Here is a 24304-nt window from a genome sequence, read left to right as displayed (position 1 = left end):
TGTACAATCTATAGAAGTTCTTAAGAGAACTAGCATTACCTGCAGGAAGTGCCATCTTTAACGTTCTTGACCTCAGCTGGATTGATTCCTTCAGTAACAGGAGAGTCTGGATTTGCAGATCCATTGCTGATATGATCACTGCTTTCATAACCAGATTCTGTTCTCTGGATCTGCCAGTTATCACCATGGATTTTTCTCTCTGCAAAGCCTTTGATTTTTTCAGCATTGCCTTTTCCCTCTGAATCCAAAGAGCTTCTACTTCCTGTATCCTGTTTCGTTTCATCTTCATATATAGTCATTAAACATTTCTGGATTTGGTTCTCTTTCGGCCAATGGTGAAAGCTCCGTTCTTTTTCATGTTTAGATTTACTGTTCGGAGTTGCCTTGTGCTTCGGGCTATGCTGTTTCTTCTCAGTCTCACTGAAAATGCTGTCTACATTTAGCGTCTCTCGCATGGGTTTCCAGCCTTTACTTCTGCTTCTGCTGCTGATGATACTTCCTTTGTCTCTAGAGTCTTGACTGCAGTCTGTATCATAGCCAGTGACACCATCAGTCCGGGTCCTAACCATCGGTTTCTCCCCAGCTGTAAAAGCTTCTGTTTTATTTGTTCCAAGCACCGGTACAGAAAGCTTTGCTTGGTGCGGTACACTGTCATGCTTATATGGTCCTCTTCCCTGGCTGCTGTATATGCGCTGATCAGTGCATTGTCTAAGTCCATTCCCAACTGGAGGAGATCCTGACTTAAAATTGGAACGATCTTCCCCAGTTAAATCTGGTAAGAAGGAAGAGGGAGAAAAAAAAAAGCTGCATTAAAGTTCTCACAAATAATTTAACATACAACAAATAATATAACAAATATTATCACAGTTCATATTTTTCTTATATTATCTCAAATTCAGTACATGTTTCAGAACACTGCAAACTGAAAAACAAAGAAGAAAAAAAATCTTGGTGCTAAAACCTGTCTAAACCATTGATTCTCTGGTCATATTTTTAAAGTGTACCTCTTTGTCTCCCAGACTCTTTTCTTGGTCCTCTGTCAGCATCTTTTCGTAAAGATGAGAAGTTTTTCATATCAGCAGCTTTCTGAGCACACTCTCTGGATATGTCCTTTAGCCTGTCCTTTTGATCATTGTAAACTAACTTAGCTGCAAAAAATATATATTTTGCCAATTATCATTAATAAAAACTTACTCATGATCAAAATACACAATTGTATTTATGTACAATAACATTTATATTTTATCATTAACACTACTTAAAAAGATTAATGAATTATAAACCACAGATTCTTAAGAAAACAGAAGATGTATAGCATACATGTGCAAGCATACAGATATCTCCAAGCAGTCCACTAAAGAGCGCTAATGAAAGCAACCAAAGCAGCATTACCTCAGGCATGTCTTAAAGGCGTGTCTTGTTAAGACTGAATACTCAAGCTATTTTCAAAGCACATACTATTTACCTCAACTTTTATGAATTATACTACAAAATTAATCCAAGTTTAATCTTGTCTAAATGTGAAGTGCTATTTTTACTAAAACAGCAGTCACTGCTTAAGAACAACAAATTCCCCTTTTGGGTCATCACCTCATCAAAAAAAGTTATCAAGATGTGCATTCTGAAGTTTGATAAGGTTTAGCAATTCAACAATGAAAGGCAGAAGGGAAACATCTCTCAAGTAAGAGAAGCCAACATCTCTCCCAGTATGGGAAGTTTGTAGCAAATGCACAGACACATAAGACAGCAGTCACTCCCCAGTATTGCTGCTTAAATAATTTTTGGTTGGTTGGTTTTGGAAGCCTGGTTTACTGACAAAATAGATTGTAAAATAGGTTAAAGGTGCCTTTTAAAAAAAATAATAATAATAAAAAAGTATTTTTCCCCCCAAACATAAACATCAGTTAATATACAGGATTAAAAATAATACCGCACATCACAATACTGTTGGGAAACAGTGTTCCACCAAACAGCCAATGACTTGCAGAGCCACATGCTCTACCAGATCAAATCGGTTTCAACTTTCTAATGAGCTTTTTAACTGACAATATGACTGGAAGGTATGAAGTTGTTGGAGAAAAGGATGCAGGCCTCAAGCAGCACTTTAGTACAGGAAGTATAAGGGGTAGTTACGGCACCAATGTAAATATTTCATAATAAGCCACATATTGGGGTTGGGGGGGGGAGGGAGGTACATACCTGGACCTCTGCCGCCACTAGCCTGAATGTGGCTTCTGCTGAAGGCTGAATTATCTGGCTGAAGTTTTTTATTACTCCTTTGACTAGCGGAGTCTCCAATTCCATTCTCTTTCAACTGGTCTGACTTAGGAGCAGAATGCTTCTCAAACCCTAACAAACAACATATCTATCTTTAGAATTACAGGCTTCCTAATTTAAATCTTCCGATGTGTAAATTCAAAACTAATTCTTAATTTAGGATTAAGAAAACAAAAAGAAACAAGCAACCCACCACAGTTCAACATGCTAGGCAGTAAGGTTTTGTAACATCTTGTATCCTGCCATATTTATAATGGCAGGCTGCAGTAGAATAGGCTCCACTCCTTCCCTGAAGCAGTGCATGTCCTATTGCGACTTATTATGTAAAGAGGATACATGTCAAATTCAATTGGTCTTTTAACTTTACTTGTATGTTATATTTAAAGTTTAGAAAAAGTGCACGTGCATAGGCATATGGTAACACACACTCCAAATATATCTCTGTATTTGTATTAAGCTCTGGTAAAATGCTATAAAAAGCATTTTTTAAGCAGCATGGATGATTTTAAATTAATAATATTTTAAGCAGTTTTTTAAATGTACCAATACATGCTTAAGAACATTTGCATATACAAATATACTAGATTTTCTTCTGAAAGAACTACTTTACACATAACTTTAGTAATGACCAATCTTCCATAAAAAAAATCCACTCCTTATCCACGTCTCAATTTGTATTCCCATATCAGACAAAACAGGCAGTTCCAGTCTGAAGTATGTATACTAATATTTTTTCTTTTGAGTCCCTTTAGATAATTACTGATAAAAGTATTTAAGAACAAATCAGCTAATCCATTACCCCTCCTTATAATCCTCGTTTCATAATTCCTCATAGTTTATATCATTATTAAAAAAATGAATTACCTAAGTCTTCCCCATTTCCTCCTACTGCTTTGTTTGGAGACCAGTGAATAATCTGCTTTGGAGCATCTTCTGGAGATACAGCTGTGCCATCTGGGTTAGCATAAAATAGCAACAATGGCTGAAAGTGACACCGAATGCACCTGGAGACCACATCTTTCCATTTTGTTCCGATCTAAGAAAAAAATAATCTTTCTGTATCAAAGCCATCAACGAGAATTACAGAAAGAATAATTCAATCAACAGCAGGTAACCATGTCCTAATTCCAAAGGTACGTTAAGATTCAACACTGCAGCATAAGTTCATGTAAATTGTGGCAAGAATCTAGAACCAGCATTACACTGGCTAACAACCAGAACATCAATTACTGATGGCTATATTTGCAGTGTTAAGTCTTTCATAAAAAGAATGAAAAGTTCAATAGTTGACAGGACGTGCATTAACATGAAGTATCTGGCATTTTTAAGTGGTGAAGTTAATTCTATAATTCATTTGTGAAAACTTATTTAGTAAACTAAAGGTTCACTTAAAAAAGAGACATTCATTTGACTTGTTTAAGTGTTGTGACAGAAGAACGCATTCTAGAAAACTGAAGATCACTAAACTTGGTAGCAGTAAAAACAGCATTTACCTCTTTTACATTAGCATCATCAAACAGCACCCATTTGCAACTCTTGGTGTGAAAGGCAAAGGCACAGTAATGTCGGCTTGTGTAGCAAATCATTCCCACAAGAAAAAGTTCACTATTTTTGGCATTTTCATCTGTAACCCTATAGAAGAGCTGTAAAGATATTTAATATTTTTAAATGCATGTAACACACTTACCCTTGATTTCTAGGCCAACTACTGGCACTCCACCAAGACAATTAGAATTAAATATCTTGTTGCATTATTCAGTTTTTCATTAATAATGATCTTTGCTCTTAATAGGTCTATTTTAACTTTTCTTTTTTTATATAGCTATTAAGGCAAAATGGTAATGCTCTGGATTAATTCAACAAATTTCAAATTGAATATGATATTCTTAAATTTTCAACTAGGAATTTATCTATATTCCTCTTCATACTTAGGTATATGACCAACACTTCTGACAAGACTTTTTCCTCTCAGAAAAACTACACTAGGCAGCACATTATACAGAATGTTAGCCATAAATTTTGAAGTTAAATTGTGCTGATTTTTAAATACATATAATTACATACCCATATGTATATATGCATATATTTGTATTTACATAAGATTTATATAAAATTAAATTCTAGAATAAAGAATTAGTTTTAGGTCAGATACCCCAGGAAGATAAAGTTGTGTTGCCAGATTCCGCATAACCTCTTCTGTCAGGTCAGAGTGTTCTGAATCCCAGACTAAACCAATTGTCACAATTTCAGGGCAATTCATAAGAACACGACGAATTTTTATTTTTTGACCACAGTTACTCTAGAGAAAGGGAAAAAAAAAGGGTGTGGTGACAAGGAAAACAAATATGTTAAAAGAAACCTCTAAGCTCCTTGTTGAGTTACCAGGCAAAACAAAACAACCCTCTGCAACTTATTCTAATTCTCAAATTGAATTATGATTTTTGTTTCTAACAATTTATAGGTAAAATTCTTCATCATCACTTTTTATGTTTTTAAAGTAAATACCATAAACACTGATGAAGGCTACAGTTAAACTTCTACATCCAATCACCACCCTAAAATAGAAATCTCTGAGCACATGCAAGTCACCGTCATGATTTTGTTACCCATACCCAGGAAATTTAGGGTTATTTCTATACTTTCTTATTCCCTTCTTGATGATTCCCAGATTAATAGTATTGATAAAGTATCATTTGAAGAAGAGAAGGATGAAGCAGAATAAGCTAATGGAGACTTTTTTTTGGTTGATAAAAGTACAACATTATTCCAATTAAAGACGATTTTCTCAAGCTCTCAGTGTATATGAACGAAAGGTGCTTCATTCAAACAATACACTCGTTCAGACTAATCAAAAGTACCTAGCTGTAGATTTAACATGGAGTGAAAGTACAGGCCTAATAACTCAACTTTCTAACTAGTTACTTACACATCCAGTACAAAGTTTATCTGTAACTGTAGCAACAGAATTCAGACTGCACTGAAGTGGCCAGAAGGAATCCTGCTTTTAGAGGAATACTTCAGCCTGATTTAACATCCTAAAGAGTTCTCCATTATACATTAACGAAAGTCACGGAACATCTTCGTTTACTTACAGGACACTTTCTGTAGTCACCAGCAGTATTTGCTGCCTGCAGCAATTCTGCAAACATTTCTGGCTTGAGACGCTCATGCCTCTCCATCATTCTTTCTACTTCATTACTGTAAAAAATTGTAAGAAAGGAGTTCCACAGTTATTTTCCATTTAAGAATAAACAGATTTCTATCAAGTCTCAACTAATCTTTTGCATAACATGAAAAGACTCAGAGGTAAAACAGTAACAATGTATACTTTTTGTCAAACTCTCCCCCCAACATCTTGTTTTTGAAATCCAAATGTTACTTTGGGACACTATCTCAAAAGAACTCACTTTTAACTTACAGCATTTTTCTGGCATATTACTGGGAGTGTATATATACAAATTAAGACAAATACAAGAATAAAACCCCTTACCACAGGGCTGTGGTAGAAATGTAACGCACAAATTCCGTAAAAGGCAATGGGTCTGATGATGCTCCACAACTGCGGCATACACACTACAAAAATAAAGATCCTTTTGTTTTTACTTACTCATGACAGCAGAAACAAAGTATTTGTTAAAGCAATCAAATAATAGTCTGACCTGTTCATACAGTGTCATAGCAAACTTCTGATGAGAAATACAGGATTTTGAAGTGCACATATCTGTGTCACTGTTTGGCACTAGGTGAAAATGAATCCTCTCAAGGATATTTTCCTAAAAAGAAACAACAACATAAACTGATGAAGTCGGAATATATAAGCAATATTCCAGTTTAATACTCCAGCAATTATTCCTCTTAGCTCCAAACAGGCAACTTACAAGTTTAACATGTACTTAATTCTGTCCCTATTCACATTGAAGTGGATGGGAATTCTCTTCACTTAAAGGTTTTCAAACTTTAATATAACAAAAACAGCATTAAACAACAGTTATCCAACTCCAACTCTCCTAGCATGTGTTCTCTTATGAAGGTCATGAATCTTCATGAAGAAATACTAAGACAATATTAACATAATTGCATGCAATGCTTGAAAGATGTTTTGGATCAGGCCTCAGTCTCAGTTGTTCTTCACACTTGCGCATTTTCTCTACGTATTTCCTGATCATGTTTAGCGTTTATGCCAACGCAATGAGTACTGCTGACAGAGGCCTGGAAAAAGCTTATAAATAGCACATGCCTTATCCCATCCCCAGTCTTTTTAATGAAAAAGAAAAAAGGTACTATGATTGTCATTTGTTTGACCCCTGTATCGGCACAGCCATTTTTTTTTTTCTCTTTCGCCAAAAATACCAGAGGTAATGGGAGGAAGAAAATATAGGCAGATAATTCAGGTAGCAGATATTTTCAGGGGTCACAACACGTTCTGCTTAGACGAAGAACTGATGAGATTCCCTTTCCTGACTGCAATTCATTAGCCTGTCTGCAAACACTCAAAACAACCACTTTAAGGAGTTCTTCATTGGATTTTCCTATGTATTTGAAAATGCACCTGGCAGGTAGGTGTTCATTTGTGGGTTATTCCAGAGGTTGTTGAAAGCTGAAAGTAATCAAAGCAGCAAACATATTTTCTGTACCTGTTATATTTTTTTATTAGGCTGAACAATTTTCATTGTTCAGAGGACAGACCTCCCAGAAAAGTTTCTTTACCAGTGTCAATGTGACTTTGAGTCATCTTTTATGACCACAATAACCATTCACGCTTTTCAAAGAGAGACTTCATAAAAGCAGCAAGTAACTGCAGCAAGAGTTGAGATCTTCAAGTTTTTGTTCACTCTTGGATAAGATAATGGAAATCTCTTCTGCAGAGATGCCAGCAATGAGCTGGCTAGTTGAAATGGAACATCTTTCAACGGGTGTTAAGAGAACCCTTCTCTCCATCCAAAAATTTTTGGGAACGATTGAGAGTTACTTATCCTCCCTCACCTCCTGTAGTGATGATGTTTCACACACCCCTCTGTCTGAGACACAGAGTTAGGAAAGAAAGTATGGAGCAAATGCAAGACGACTCCATTTCACATTACTACTTACTGTGGGTGTCTCCATAAATTGACATAAACAAGATCAGCAGTATTATGCTACTTGTATCCTACCTGTGAGTCTAAATTTACCAAAACAATAAGCCAGGCTGGCATCCTTTCTATAAAGCTAACATAATCCTACTTGACTATTGTAAAGAATACTCACAAAGCATTCTGCTGCATCATCCATGAATCCAAGCTGGAAACGTTGTTCATCTTTAAAACTTTCCGCCAGGGCATGTCTCATATTATCTGACGGGAGTGCTTTTTCTCGACTGTGTTGAAATTGTGAAAATATTGCCTAGGAAGAAATATGATTACTCAGCTTAATTAGCCACTTAACTATGTACTGCATTTCTATTCAAATAGATCAGTTCTTATGCAGCATGCCTAAACAGCAAATATAAAAAGCATAAATATATGCAAATTTACAAATGACTACTTTCTCTTGAAGTTACTCAAGTTCCATGTTCTCACCATTACTTGTTCAATTATAAAAAGTTAAGCTACCAAACGGAACTCTGATTCAGTAGGAAAAAAACACAAAGCATATAAAAATGCAAAAAGCAAGCCCTTCAGCTCCCAAAAGCAACACAAAACTTTGGTCTGTAATTACGCAGCTTTTTTAATTTGGCCACTGGAATAGTGGTTTATGCTTAAGTATCTCATCTTTACAGATCGTACGTATTTCTTAGGGGCACAATGTAATTTTAGTTTATAGCACTTATTAAATAGTACATTTACATTACTATTTCAGACAGGATCATACCTTTATTAAAATGATGGATATGCAAAAAACTCCCGTTATATAGAATGCTGAAAATCCTTGCTATTAAATTAACTATCTACTCAACCAGTGTATACAGTAAGACAAGAAAACGGGTCAATATTTGTAGTTCCAGAACATGAAAATAAACTGCATTTGATTTTTTCTTCATTTCCCAGAAGAGACAGTTGTCTACTACTTTTCTTTTTGGCAGATATGCATGTAAGTGACCTCATTATTTAGCAAGTAAGGAAGGCTGATTTTAAAAGAACTGAACGTTAAAATCCATTAACTGGATGAGAAAACATTTGCAGACATTTAAGGGTGTATTCCACTCTCAAAAATTCTCTGAAGTCAAACTTCTGAGAAAAAAAGAAGAGAAACAAAGTACATCGGGAGAAGTCATGTAAAATATAAATAAGGATATTCATTCTTCACATAGGCCTCCTAGGTAAAAAAAAAAAAAATCTGTTGTACAGAAGGCAAAGAAGCAACAGACACCCAAAGTTTCAGTGCTAATAAAGTAGCGTTTTAAACATGATGCATTCCAGTATAACTGCCTGCCAAATATTTAAAACTTCCCTCTCACACCAGAAAGCATTTTAGCAGCCTCTATGTTCTAAATCCCACTCCAGCAGTACCCAGAAAAAAAAAAAATCATATTTAACACATAGAACACCAATATTTTTTAAAAAGTGTTGAACAGAGTAAAACAGAACTTACTGGCTTAGCTAGTAAACTTACTAGTTTACACTATAGGCTCAGAAAAAGCCTAGAATAGCACTTACACAGGGGGAAAAAAAGTCAAATTCCTTTTGGAAAGGTTAAAAAAATTCAAAAATAATGTTTTGTCTTTTGTATAAGAAGAGTTAAAATAGCCCCAAACCATAAAAAAAACACACAAACAAGTTGCTGAAATGCATCCTCATAGAGCACATACACCACATGAATATAAAAATGCCCCAGGTTCAGAACACAGAACAAACAGAATCACTCAACCAGTATCTCTAATAAGCCAAGAAAGCAAAACCAGTAGTGCACATAATGACTGAGGACAGATACTTCCAAATGAGTTAACTACAGTGGTGTTTCTGGTTCAATACCTAGGCTACTGGCCATACAGTTATAAAGAATGCAATTATGTCGTTAAAGCAATGACCAATTCAATTCTAACCCATTACAGAACAGGCAGCAATATGGCTTATCATTTATGTTGGGAACTTACCAAAACAGGAAGACATGACAGTCCAAGCGATGCAAAATATTCAGGTTTTGTAAGCCATTTAGAAAAACGGCACAAGAAAATGCATTATGGGAGTAATCAAACCTTCTAGAGCAGGTACTTGAGAGAATAAAATAACCAGTCCTAAATTGCAGTAGCCTTACAGAAGAGCTAAAGCTAGTGTGTTGTTTTGGGAGGTGACTTAAAGTGATGAAAACCTATTTCACTTTGTACTGGAACCCCAGTAATTACAAAGGAAAAGGGTATTAAGGTACAGCAAATAGCAAGTTTAGCTTAGAAAAAAGCAGCCGGTCTTCACAAATGCACCATTGGCACACACCAACTCATTACTTATGTTCATTTGCAACTTGACATGATATCTTCATGTTTCTGAGCACCTTAAAACTGCTACAGTATTTTTTTACTATGATTTTAGCAATGTGATTACTCACATAGAGAATGCAGTATACATACATTCCAGAAACTGCCACTATTCAATCACTCTGAATTTCTGAAAGTCAGTTCCAATGCATCATTGAACAAGACGATATATGACCAGCACTTAATGTGTAATATGGGTCAAATCAAAAGCAATAGGCCACAAAATGTGTAATATGGGTCAAATCAAAAGGGATAGGCCACAAATCTTACTCCAGATTATCACATCAGACGTAAACATGACTTCTCGTACACACAACAATAAAAGATTATACCTAAAAATTTTATCTAAAAACAGAGGTGTGCCAAGTTATGGTTTGGATTTCATGTAGTAATAAGACCAAGTGTCCAGCACACAGAAGAACATATAATATGCATGAAAACCCTTGTGAAACAGAAAGCCCCATTAAGTTCTGTGGAGTTAAAAGCTTGTAAAAAGGTTGGGAAAAAGCCTCAGGAAGCTGGTCTGAATATGAGTAGTTGCATCAAAACCTACTTCATCTTGTTTGTTTTTTAAAATGAACCATTTTAACCAAAGAAGTAAAATGACACCTTCTAGGAAAGCTATATTTGGGAAAAGAGAGACTAGTGGAGAGATCAGCCGTGCTATATCACAATCATGATAAACACTAAAATGGTTTGAAAAAAACCTACACAGAATACATAGATTATACACCTCCTGAAAGACTAAGTATCACTGCAAATACTTCTTGCCTCAAAATGTTTATTCAGTAACAAAGTTTGGTCTGTAAAATGCCCTGTGAATAAACTCTAACTGGAAACACCTGACAAATACTTGGCTTATCCTTGCCTACAATTTAGTATAGTCAAAAACCACTTCCTTGATGAATTTCGTTTTTAACTAGTGTTGACCCTTTCAGCTCTCTCCATACAAGTGATTCTTGGTTCTGTATATAACTATACAGAAACCCAAACCACCTTTGTTGTCAGTAAAAGTAGAAAGTGCATATTACTAGAAGAACAAGCAAACAAAACAAAAACTCCTATGCATTTTTCATTGGGAATTTTATCCCAATGGAACATGAGATACGATGTTTACAGTTCTTCCCTGGTAACTGAAAGCAGTCAAATACCATTGCAGTAGAAATAGCAAGAACCTAACAGAAATCATTTGTTTCTAGACTTCAGATGAGTTACAAAACTGAAGTACGAGTTTTGTGTGCTGGTTAAGACTTGCAGATCTGACATACTTTTACAATTCTAAAATACTACCAGCATTCTTTAAATTTCTAGTACCTCTGCCTACCTTTCACTACCTAAAAGCTAAACAATTAAGTTCTGTAGAGTTACCATCAACTACTCAGAAAAAAGTCCTGAGACCTTATCAGTCAGTAATGTTATTGTACTCAAACACTGAAGTAAAGAACAAAAGCATTTGTATGTAGATAGAAAAAACAGATCTCTACAAGGTTTGCTAGAAATTTTCAATTAGGTTATAGTGTCTTAGACAACAGTCGCATGCTTAAGCAGACTGCAAATTTGTGTACTGTAATATTTTGCCTATAATACAAGAAAATATTTGTTACAAACATCTGTTACAAATGTCCTTAAATCTAAATTGTTTCTTTATACAAGTATGATTCAATCACAAGAATGAGACATTCTTATTAGACATATGAACGAAAAGGACGTAAAATTATCAGATCTCAGTAAAATTTTCTCCCTCATTTTTTAAGACGTATAGGGAGAAATGCATAATGATTCGTTCTAAAATTTTTATTCATTATTTACCTTTAAAGCACAAAATATGCATGCATCTCCCTGGCATACGTGTCCAGTTAAACCTCTCAAACTTCGTCGAAATATGTCAAGTTGCCATAAAACCTATAAAAGATGCACAGAAAATAAGTAATGCATTTTGAAAGCTCTACATTTAACACAATAACATGCACTAGATCTCTCTTCTTCCTCCTGATTTTACATAACATTTACAACATGAGCACCAGGACTGCTAAACGATGATCCTTTTCCATTAGCTTAGTAAATTTTGGAAGGTTTGCATTCACAACTCTTGTATAAAATGTAGATCTCATTTTTAAACTTTTGAAACAATGGCACTATACTTTATATTGGAAATGCTGAAATGCTCTTTAGGAAACGAGAAGTAAGCTTAACTTTGTACAGAGTGCAGTAGTGTATCTTATGGCTTTACATAAGAGGAAAAAAGCTATGGGGTCTCATTTTTCCTCTCTCCCTCTTTCAAATAAAAGAGATGAAGACACGGAAACTGAATTGCTAGGTAAAATGTGAACAGCATTTCATTTTGCTCTCTTACTAAAAACTATCACTGAAATACATTTGTTTTTCCACAGCTCAAGATAATCCACTTGTGCTTTATCAGTTGCAAGTTTCTACTTTTTATTATGTAGCTACTGTATATAAAGGTAACATCAATTTAGTCGCACTATCCTGCTTTCAGTATCTACTATCTTAGTTGCACAATCAGTGCAGTAGTTCACAAAGTTGCCATAAAAAATAAATGCATAAAAATGAGTTCTTGAGAGACACTGTAACACAACAGTTGCAAATCCAGAAGAAAAATTTCTATCTATAAATATAAATGTTAAAATGAATTAGGATATTTTTGAAAAGGAATGTTAGAACATCAGTTCTGAAGGTTGAACAAAGGAGAGAAAAGAAAGGAACACATTCCTCCTTTTAAAAGGGCAGTCACCAATCATCACCCACCATGAGATAAACAGCAGTATGTTGTAAAATACTAGGACTGTCTGAAAGCATAACTAAAAATGACTTAGGGTTTAATTTCAGGGCACCCTAGGGGAAACTACCAAAACTAAAGAAGAATATAGGTCATGCTGTTCTCATTAAATCCAACGCAGCAAACTCATTCTACACAGCCTATTGTACGTTTTTGTTTTAAACCTATTTAGATACCACATTTATATGGCATTTGCATATCTCACCTCCTGTGTTCATATCTATACCATTTTTAAGACTTATTTTTGTTGTTGGATGGCTTTTTTTCACCTTTTTTTTTTTTAAGGGAAGTCTATGCATCTATTAAGACCTCTGCCAGTTTGGCAAATAATTCTGTACAATTTGCAAACAACCAGGGCCAAAATCTAAGCATTACAACAAAATATACTCTTATACCCTCTATTTGCATATTTTTTATTTTTTTTTAAACTTCTACTTTTTTGATTTAAAAAGACCTAAAACTAAACTACTGCTAGTATTCCGACTTGCAGACAACCTGGAAAGAATAGCACTGTTCTGTCACAGAATTAATTATATCCCCATATTCTGTCACAAATAGGCTTGTAAAAGACCAACTTTTATCATGCTAACATCACTGTACTATTAAACTATACTTAAGAGATCTAAACAGGCAACGCTTTTTTCAATTAAAGTTCACAGAACAGTACATAGGCAATACTTGCAAGAATTTGACCTGTAACAGATACGCATATAGAGTAAAAAGATACTTAAGTCATATTTCTTTGGTATCAATTGTATCTCCTGCTCTACTAATTCCATAAGGCTTTCCTAAAATTAGAACCAAAGCTTTCAACTGCATGTGCATCTTCTGATATGCCCCAGTGACATAATTTAATGTACTGATTCTGAGAAAACAGCATTTCAATAAAAATAGTATCCTATTCAATGCATGTAGTAGTACTAGCTGCTGCACATTTAAAAAAAAAAAAGTAAATTTGGTAGGTAATAAAAACACTATGTTTAACAAACATTGGTTTTAAAATTCAAACACTAAGTTTTAAAGTTATGAGTAATAAGCTGCCAAATATGAAAAGAAAGTTTTACTGTTATCCTTAATGTATGCAAGCAATATAACATGCTGTCATTTTTGGCAGAATTAAATATTTAACATTCACAATCAATTCCTTAAAATCAAATTCTAAATAAAATTATTCCCACCATTGTCTTTTTTCTGTGATAGCCACCTTTTACAGGAAAGTCAATTCCAGAAAGCAATAATATTCTGTCTCAATTCGCATCATTAAAAAGTTTAATAAGTTGAGAACTGAATTTAACACCACTGGAAAACATGGTGTATTTTTCTGTAGAACGCACATACTGCAATACAAAAAATAATAAAACAGCATTTCCAAGAGAACCCTTTCCCTGTTATGATCATCTAAGCTGCAACAAAACGAGAACTACTTAATAAATCAAAAAATTTTCTTACCTGAACAGCACTATTTAGAAAGCAGCTGTTTTGTCCTGGTTCATTTAATAAACCTTTTGTCGGGGCCAGAGACAATATACTTCCAGGCTGATAAACTTTTCCAAGGTTACCCCCAGGTTTCCTTAAAAATTTCACCCATGCCATTATCTTCCAGAGTTTATAATTGCACTATTTACACTTAAATATTTAAGGATATGATGGGTGCAAGGCAAAGAAGAAGGTCCTAAGAGAATCACTGTAAAGTCATGACATTCCATTCAACCCTGTGTAACAGTAACCATTCAGGGGTTTAAGTCCTTATTCCAGGAGCAGCTGTCAGCAATCTATCAGGATCAGTCTGTCAGTTAAAATATAACCACATAAAAGTTTTCAAATGAAACTTTCAAAAAAAAAAAAAAAAGAAAAAAACATATGGTGTCCAGTTAAGGTTAAAATACATAAAAGTTATTTGAATAAAAGTTCTTATTAAGCAAGTTGCACAGTAATTGACTTCTTCTTCCAGGGATATCAATGAATTATACTATAAATCATGAGTTGTATTATATCACGAGGTTATATATATCACAGAAATGGAAAACTCTTGACAGGCGTTATACTCCTATTTTCTGACTTGACAGGCACTATACTCCTCTTCTCTGACTTCCATCCATCTTTTTACTTTTAACTGTGGCCCACAAAATATATTCCAGTTTAGAAGACTCCATGTTTATCTCATTCTCTTTCAAGTGAATCTGAAATAGGAAAAAAATAATATAAAAACAGATTTTTCAAAAATGTTAAAGATCTAAATAAATAAGATGGCTGTAACAACTGCTTAATATACAGGCAGATGCAATAATCAGAGAAGAAAAGAAGAAAATTTCCACTCCATAGTTTTCTCAAGACAGAAAAATTATTTTGTCTGTCATAATCAGTTATTTTCTAGTTTACTATACACCTCTAGAGACCATGATAAAGTTTGGATTCTGCTAACAATACGTAGCACAGCTTGTAAAAAGAACACATGACATGTGTTATTCTAACTTTGAATCTCAAAGCCTAATTAAAAGATTACCAAGAAATAAATATTTTTATTCTACACTTGAAAACCTAAGATGCTTTTGATTTCAGTATCTCAACAAATCACATGAACTTATGCCTATGTTTTACGATTCTGAAGGTGTTATACATGGATTCTCAGCTTTCAAAGTTTTGTACTACTTAGTAAACACTACAAAAATACGTCATTAATCTAGTTGCATTCGTAAAGCATCTAGAGAAACACAGCTAGAAGCAGAGCAAGAATGTTTCAATAGCAGTCCTAGACCAGTGACTGCCCCAATAACCAACTCCAAGATTCTCCAGTTCCAACAGTAAGAGTCTCTCCTTGCTGAAGGCACGTATTTCCAGTTAAATGACTCATCGTCAAAAGCACATTTAAAGCCCATATAGTGATCCTCTCAGAACAATGGGTTATCCAATCAGTTTGGCATTATTACAACATCCATATACATACTTAAAGTAATAGCACAGAACAGAATAAATTTGAATGAACCAAAGCCATTACGACTACATATTTGGGGAAAAAAAAAAAAAGGTGAAATATGGGCCTTCCACATCACAGACAACCTATTCACCTTAAATTTTACAAGCATGCAAGATACTAAAGATGTATCAGGGTACACAAAAACTTGCAGCTTTCTCACTATAATTTTTTCCACTATGAAAGCCTTTTCAGAATGGTGAGAAATTAAAAAAAAACAGTAGTCCAACTACAACAGATAATCTGGAAGATAACTTTGCCCAGCTCAGAGCTACCACCAACACATTCACATCAAGCAATTCTACTGCTCTCAAATATTGTATAGCTGGAACACCACAGAAACATACCACATGACTTTCAAACATAACTGCAGGAAGACTTGCACCCCTAAAACCCTTTAGTAAAAAGAAGCACTTATACTTGCTTGTATTGTTAAAAATCAATAACTGGAACATAACCAAAAGTCCCTTTTGCCCAGTGCATAATCAGATGTTTTCTGTTTGTTTACTGATGTTACTGCATCTCACCCGTAAGTAATTTGATTTAATAATACTGGAAATAGTAAGTGTGATTTGTGACAGCACTGAGCAAAGAATCTGAAATCTAACTGGAAACTGACCTTGACAGACTATCATGTGATTATTTTGTGTTCTTTATGTTCACTTCAATAAACCCAGAAAGGGAAAAAAGAAAAAAGATGCAGTGAGTAACTGTAAACACATATTAGTTTAAGATCTTATTAAAACCTTAAATTAAAGGGAGTATCAACTTCAAATTTTATTTCCACATGAAAGCCAAAGTTAAAGTGCTCCATAGCATAACAACTACTCTTCTGCAAAGGAGCAAACTCATAGAAAACAGGGACAGAGGTGAAGGTAAGAAAGGGTAAAATGAAGCTTAATACAGAAGATTAAAGATTGTCTCAAGTCAGGTATGCAGAGGTGGTAACAGATCCACATAGCGCAAGTGAAAGAAAAATATTTTTAACAAGTATTTTCATTAAAGTCTTGCTACAGTATATAAATAGAAAATAATGAATAAAGAGGAGCCAAGAAAAAAAAAGTGTATAACTGGTTATATATATATACACCCCCACACATATATAATACATATATATACACTAGGAGCCAGTATCTTGTATCAAAAACACCTAGTAATAGAAAGCATCGTTTTGATCAAAGTCTCCTGCTATCATGTGGAACTATAACTTTTAATCTCTAAAAATACAGATATAGATATAACTATGAATTTAAAAAAAAAATGAGAAAAGTCTTACACATTCAACTCTTTCAACTGTTAAAATAGTTTCTGCTGATTTCTGAATTAGTACTCCTATATCTATGCTAAAAAACTGACCTACTACATTTTTGTCACAGGGAAACTTCTTGAGTCCCCATTTTCCTGGCAATACAGAGTTCTCAATTTCACTTTACATCACTTTCCACATGGAGAAGATTGTACAGTCTTCTCCACCTTCCTGCTGTTGCCCTGGAAGACAAAGCTAAATGTAAGATGGACAATTTTTAGTAATCAGCAGTATCAAAACAGATACACTGAAGAGAAAAAAGAATGGAAAGTGTGGATCAGGAACAGCCTGGATGGCCTGCAGCAGCCATGAAGGAATTGAGTATTTGCACTCCACCGCATACCTGAAATGTCCCTCGCTGAGTTGCTACCTTTGACACATGGGTGCAACATGATAAACACGAGTCTGAACCAGAAGCACCAGACTTGCTGTCAGGGTCACCCAGCCTAAAGTGCCCTACTTAATACATCACACCTCACACCTCCAGAGCTGCTCCAACAGTGGAACTCCACCACCATTGCTGATTCAGCCAGCCTGTCCTCTGCTGTCTGCATTTCTGTGTAAATAGCACTCAGCCTAGAGCAGCTGAGTAATGTGGGAAACACTAGATGGAAAGTAAGGTAGGCTATACATTAGTGCTAGAACACACAAGTTATATGCAAAAATAAATGTTTCTAGTATCTAAATTACAGGTGAAAACAGATCTTATGTATTCAACTACAAATGCACTGAGGAGGAGTCTGTGAAGTTGGACTACAGTTGGTTATTTAAAGAAAATCAAGAACAGACAAGAATCACAGGATTCATCTTAGGCCAAAAAAAGAAAGTGAACACTTGTTCCATAAGTAAGTTACTTTCTCATCTGAAGAAAAGCCTAATGATATACCCAAAGTCACGTTAAGTTTGGGAAAAATATGTGTTGTTCTTTTTAAATGCAAAAGTGAGATAGGGTTCTGTTTCACCCAGGTAGTAGCTAAAACAGGCAGATGAAAAATGTAACATACTTAAAGAAATTTTACCTCTGTCAATTTCATTTCCAGCCCTGGGACTTACTTACGCCAATCGATAAGGACAGAAGAGCTTCCATCAATGTTTGTTTCTTAGCATATTTCAAGAACAATTTCACCATGCTTCTGAACAAGAGATTTATGCATCGATATGGAACAGGGGCAAAGGAACACCAGAACTCTGAATTTAAACTAGTCTATACTTTAACTGATAATAAATACACACATTGTTTGGAAACAAAGTTCTTTCAGAACAATTCAGATAAGAAGCATTAATTCACTAATATTTTCAGGAAACGCATTTTGTTTTACATTTCATGGGTGTCCTAAGACAAACAGTGTATGCACTGAGTGAGCATTTAGGTGTTGGGATGGGTTTCAGAGAAGTTGCGATTCACTGCAGGAATTTTATAAAAATGGTTCTCTGCTAGCTCTCTGTTAATATCATATCACATTAAGATGCTTCCTGTTTAATTTCACATCCACAAAGCTGTAAATACAAAGTATTTCAGCTATCACACCAGGTAAGTGCACACAAACCTATTTATGATAAATAAAATTATATATTGCAGAAGACATTCATCGCATGGTTTTCATATGCAGACCAGATATCCATTTACCAGAGCACTGTGGTATTACAGTCATACGGCCTCTATTAAGAGCCCACAACATCAGTACACCTTTTCTAGAAAATTTCAATACAACACAAGAAGAATCAGAAGTGACTGCTTAAAAGTTATCCTTATGCAACCTTCTAAAATAACTCTCTATAAACGCGTTCTTTAAACTGCATATGTCAAACTAAACATCCCCCAGCAATTCAAGCATGAATCAACTTTAAAAGAAAAAAAAAGTAAGAACGGTATATCAAATAGCTATTCATTTAAAAAATTTATCTTCAATTCCACTAGGACTTTGCACTGAATTGGCACCGGAGTCCCTTTGTTTTATTAACTGCTGTCCTTCTCCCCAGAAGTTGTCACACAAAACAAGTAACAGAAAGTAGGTGTGAAATAATCCTACCTCAACCCAGTTCTCTGGTCAATATGACCAACCAGTCCTACTCCGGGGTTGGAAATCCCACCAGCCTCTCTTCCTCCACTACCATTCTGTATCAAGTACACCGCATCACTTCTTATTTGCTAGCAAGGGGACCACTGTAGAAGAGCCTTCCAACTGTGCCGTGAGCGATGTGATTAACATCTGGCACATATTTGCTGTTGCAGCCTCTCCCTAAGGAGAGGAAAGTTTATAGTAGCATCTTGTTTTGAAATTTATGTTGTACAAATGTCTCTTAGCTTCTTTAACAGAAGAAAAACAAAAAAGCCAGGATCAAACAAAGCTGTTGTAGAGGATGCTGGCAAGGACACATGCTCTTTAGTCACAGCAAACTTAGCTTGATTTGGACCATCCACCAGGAGCATTATTCCTCTGCCAACAAGCCTGCTCTCGCTGGAAGCTGTTCCATAAACCAGAGAAGTGATGCTGCTGATCAGCCGTGGCTCCTTCCCCAGCCCACGAGGTTTAGATAAGCATTTTGATGACTGGGACACAGACCACTGACTCCTTTCATCTAAATTCAATATTCTCCAGGACTGTAATTAGGAGTTGAAGACTGTCCTTACACATCTGTGGTAAGCCAGTGTCACTAAGAGCACCAAAGCATTTATTAGCCACTGGGGTTTTGAAGTTCTTCGTTAAGTTCCTGGCTTGACAAAGGTGTGGGTGACTGATGATTGATCATAATTTGTCCAAACCACACAGAGTCTTCAAGAGCAGATATTTCATGCAGAGTTAAATGACATGCTATGGAAGAATTTTATCACCTGGGAATTAAAGAAATATTCTTGCCTTTCAGACTAAAGGGATCAGTTTTGGATGACTGTTCTCTACCAAAGCTGCTAAACAAAGGCTATGAACTTTTAAACCAACAGCCATTTATCAACTTATATTCTTCTACCTTGCCTAATTTTAGGCAACTGTTCTTTGGTCATCAATGATCCCATCAAGCACCAGGCTACCCTTAGTCATGCAGTCACACAGGAGAAAATATATATATGCCTGTCACAAATTTCACACGCTTACCTTTATAGCTTCCACAACAAGAAATGCACTACTCTGCAAACAGCATGTTATCACCAGTTTTGTAGGTACACCCTAGGAATTAGGTAACTGTGGCTTGCACAGTCTTCTCAATGGAGGGAATAATACTATTAAATTAGCTTAGGAAATGGTACAATTACTATTTTACATAAACCACTTTCTACAAGTACATTTGGGTTTAGGCATTATTGGTATGCATTCAGTTAAAACCAGTGAGATAAACAGTTGGGTCTATGAACACTGGAGCTACCAGCCTGGCTCCTGGCAGCTGTCTCATAGCTGAACGAGCTCTCAGTTTTCTCCCTAGACATGCAGCAGAGTTGGTATATACCCAACATCTCCTCACAACGTCTCTCTTCCAGCCAGCAGCCTATTGCCATGCACTCTGGAAGCACATCGTCATCGTTAAGACTTTATCCCTTCTGTCAAATTGGGTGGAAACCTGCCAACGGGTTCAAAAGTTGTTGACTGTGTCTGAAATTTGGCTGAAGAATAGTTATTTGCATCATCTCAGCCTCATTTTGCAACGCATCCCAGCGCGTTGCATAGATGAGTAATGACAAACCTTCCTGGTGCCCAGCACTAAGGTTACTTTCAAGTATCTCAGCTTTCTGCTTCTGCTGGCAGCTCACACCTCTGTGCTGAGCTTGGCAACCCACCCAATGGCCTGACAACTCTGGTAGATCAATTTCTAAACTGATACATGTCACAACTTAGGAATTCAGATAACAAAAATTTGGATGGAAGAGTGACTAAATGTATTGAAAAGAAGCAAACCTATGATGGGAAACCATCAGTTTTCTGTAGTGAGAATAGCATTGTTAGGACTGTGGTTGCTTTTTTTCTCCCACCAGAATGAAATCCATCAAAAATCTAACAACTTACAACACCAAAAAATTGAGTACTTGGAGTGTTTTCTGTGGTTTTAAAGCTTGTCATTTAAAATTGCCAACAGACCAAAAATCTTGATTTGTATTATGACGATACTGGAGGACACCATCTGTTTTCCCCCCACACACACAGACTTTTGGAAAAAAATCAGTGATGTTGCTTAAGAAAAAGAGTAGAAAAAGACAGAATTTTGGAATGAATAAAACTCTTATATCCCTCCAAATGTGACTAACTCATTTCTTTGGTCGCTGGACCAATCCCTATCCCATTTCACCTTTAATACTGTGCTGAACTGTCTATGTCAGATCTCCTTTGCCATAATATACTCCATAACACACAGCTAATGCTGTTAGTAGTCCTCAGCTTGTTTTCAAAGGACACTATTTGCAAGAACTGAAGTTTTCAGTATCTGAAACATCAGACAGGGCAAAAACCCTTCGTTAACAGCACATATTTGCAACACAAACAACACTGTAAGACCAAAGTCACATCTCCCGCTGTGGCCATTAGCCCTGATTTTGTGGGCCATCTGCAAGTACAGCAGCCAGGGGTATCGGTTTGACACATTCTTTCTACCTTCCATCACTGACTCAAGAAGTCCTCCAGAGACAAAAATGGTATTTGACGGCCATTTCTTTAGAAATCCTTCTAACCAACCTCTAAAGATATTAAAACCAGACTTTTTTCTATTTTAAAGAAATTGCCTATTTCCAGTCCATTTAGCTATCCCTCACATGCCACATCACTGCTCCTGCATGTCATACTTCTGTGTGACTTTCAGGATGGGAGAACCAGAAGTATAGATGCTATCTCAGATGGCTTCTCTAAAAGGATACAATTTTTTCTTTAAGCTGTTCCAAGGAAAACTTTCCTGTTTGCATCTAGAAGAAAACAACAGGTTCACGGTTCAGCATTTCTGGGCTGTTACAACTAGGAACCAACTTTACTCAGAGTTCCCATTGTGGCTGTTTCTAAAGATCTGAAAGAATACAGGTTCCCAACATATGACACGAGCCAACATTTACAGTGAATCATCATGCACAGAAACTCTTAGTTAGACCGATGAATTCAGATGAAGCAGCAGAATAGAAGCAGTAGGAAAGAGAAGGCAGCAAAAAGTCTCAGCTGTAAGAAGTTTGGAACCCAAATGCCCTAGAGCAGCAAGTTACCTCTGAGTTCTCACACGAGCCCTTCTCCCTACTGAATTCAAGTATCAGCATACATTAAATACAAGACCGATCAAGATGATCTCAAATCAATCTGAATGTGATGAAATCTCAGGAGTACTATTCCTGACTGTCCTCATAAACACCGTGAGACATATTATTAAACAAAACCACATATATTTTTGTTTCTCCATCTTCCCAATCCTTTATGATGTGTTTTCCTCAAAGATTACCACGTACTCCCTGAACCTCAGAAAGATAGAAAGTATCTTTACAAGGTATCTTGGAAAGGTTTGTTACCCTTACAGGGTTACAAACTGTAACTTTGCCTCTCAGATTTTGGAGTAAATGCTTGATAACTAATAGAAATGCAAAACACCAGGTTTCTGTTCCTCCCCCAAAAGCTTTCCGATTTCTTAAGCCACCAGGAAAAACTAAGTAACTGAATTACAAGGAAAGGTAATATAAGTATTATCTTTAATCCCACAAATGTTTAATTGACTTGATAAAAGCGAACGTTCAAAACATTTACATTTCACACATACAAGTCTGCACAAACCTATCTAAAACCCTTTTTCACATCTGTAACTCTGATCCAGTCCATCTCCCCCCTACACCCTCAGCACGTCATCATTTAACCTGGCCCTGCCAAAATCCAACTTGTTTCTGCTTACGCCTAGAAAACATTTCTGAAGAACTCCTTGAAAGTGTTCCACTTATCCCTATGCCCATCAAGTGACTGTTTTACTGCACCCACAGCCATCAGCTGAGGAACACCAATGAGCATCGCAACCAAGACTGTGGAAAGCAACGTAACTGACAAGCGATAGCACTGATGCTGTCCCTGAAGTCTCGTGGGTCTCACACCCAAACAATTCTGCCAGTAGTACATCATGCACGCTGTACGACTGGAAAATATTCTGTTCTATCAAGTTTTGATATGAAAATCAAGCACATTTTAGGTGTTTTTATCATCAGCATCCCCCTGTTCCAGGATAAGAACTTTTTACCGAAGTCATTTGATCTTTAAAGGAAAAAAACTGTAAAGACATCTTACATTGCAACAAGGCTAAAACAAGAGAACATCGTTTGTTATTTACTCAGACTAATTTCTATTCAGATTGTAACATGAGCTCTCCCTGCTTTGAGAGCCAAAGTCACCACTCTAACCGGAGCAGGACGGGATAAGCACCGCGGCCGCAGGTGCGAGGGGGAAGGAGACGCGCACACACCATCAGTTAGGTAAAACACTACTCACATGACTAAGCTTCTGCTCTTAAAATAATCCTAGCAACTTCAAAGTCAAGCAAGAGGGAATTTTTTTTTTGCGTGCGCAGAATAAAGGATTAAGCAGAGACATGCAAAAGCCGCACTTATTTTGGGAAGGGAAAGAACGAGACGCGTTTCCTCAACAGCTTCTTCTCAAATATTTGCATCGAGAAATCACAGCGAGGGGCAGGCTCCGGCTCGGACGGGTTCCCGAGCAGTTTGCACGGGGTACCTGCCGGCTCCTGGTGCTCCACCGGCTGGGACCCGATCCCACTCGGAGCAGCCCCACGCCACCTGCGCTGGCATTTCCTGTTCCCAACAGCCTTCGAAAACACTCCCTAAAACCCCGCCGACGGGCAACGTGACTCCGGCGTTAAACATTAACCCCGCGCTCCGGCTCTGCCCGAGCCAGCAGCCCGGCACGGAGCCCCCCCCCCGGCTCCCCCAGCCCACCGCACCAGCGCCCACCTCGCTCAGCCCCGGCCCCGGCCGCCGCCTCCCGGCCGCTGAGGGGGCGCGCGGCGCCCTGAGGCGCGGCCGTTACCCCCCAACGGCCGGGCGCGCGACGCGGCCCCAGACGCGGCGGCGGGGGAACGACCGGCCCGCGGGGGTCCCCACTCCGCCGCTGCCCCCCGTGGGCGGGTGCGCGAGGGGACGGGGAGGCGGCTTTCCCCTTTCCCCCGTCCCCAGCCCCAAGCCGCGGCGCCCCCGCCTCACCTCGCCTCCCGGCCCCGCAGCTCCTCTCTCGCCCCCTCCCGGCGGGCGACTCCGGGCGCGGCCCCGCCCTCGCGGTAACTTTTCCTCCCTCCTCCGTCTGCGCCGGGTCTCGCGCTCGCTCCTCCTTCGCGCCTGCGCGCTGCGCGAGCCGCCGTTTGCCCGCTCCCCCCACCCCTGGCAGGGGCGCGAGGCCGGCCGTTGGGCGGGTGCCAACCGCCGGCGCGCGCGGCGTGGCCTCGGCCGTTACCGCCCCTCAGGCCGGTGGCTGAGGGCAGGGGTAGCTGAGGCGAGGCTGGCGCTGAGGGCGTCGTTACCCCCCCCCCCCCTCCCCCCCCGGGAGGAGCCCCGAGGTA

General features: G+C 37.5%; 1 protein-coding gene across 4 annotated transcripts in view; it reads right to left on the bottom strand.

The window, feature by feature from the left end:
- USP53 (ubiquitin specific peptidase 53) overlaps positions 1–24127 on the bottom strand; it is a 38609-nt gene extending 14482 nt beyond the window's left edge. The window contains exons 1-13 of one of the 4 annotated variants that reach the window (XM_048074542.2): positions 23952–24127; positions 13971–14701; positions 11534–11626; positions 7522–7656; positions 5937–6050; positions 5768–5850; positions 5370–5475; positions 4430–4576; positions 3771–3920; positions 3142–3313; positions 2200–2349; positions 1005–1148; positions 40–772 (exon numbers count right to left, since the gene is read on the bottom strand). In XM_048074542.2, coding sequence (XP_047930499.1) covers positions 40–772; positions 1005–1148; positions 2200–2349; positions 3142–3313; positions 3771–3920; positions 4430–4576; positions 5370–5475; positions 5768–5850; positions 5937–6050; positions 7522–7656; positions 11534–11626; positions 13971–14114 — 2171 coding nt within the window. In that variant the 5' untranslated portion in view covers positions 14115–14701; positions 23952–24127. Of the gene's footprint in view, positions 1–39; positions 773–1004; positions 1149–2199; positions 2350–3141; positions 3314–3770; positions 3921–4429; positions 4577–5369; positions 5476–5767; positions 5851–5936; positions 6051–7521; positions 7657–11533; positions 11627–13970; positions 14702–16848; positions 16981–18828; positions 19811–23702; positions 23898–23951 lie in introns of those variants that run through there. The other 3 variants (XM_048074545.2, XM_048074544.2, XM_013185349.3) reach the window with 3 other exon arrangements.
- Positions 24128–24304: the final 177 nt, after the last annotated feature.

The sequence above is a fragment of the Anser cygnoides genome, chromosome 4 (assembly GCF_040182565.1).
Source record: "Anser cygnoides isolate HZ-2024a breed goose chromosome 4, Taihu_goose_T2T_genome, whole genome shotgun sequence".
In the NCBI taxonomy this organism is placed as follows: Eukaryota; Metazoa; Chordata; class Aves; order Anseriformes; family Anatidae; genus Anser; species Anser cygnoides.
This window is presented reverse-complemented; position numbering and strand designations above follow the sequence as displayed.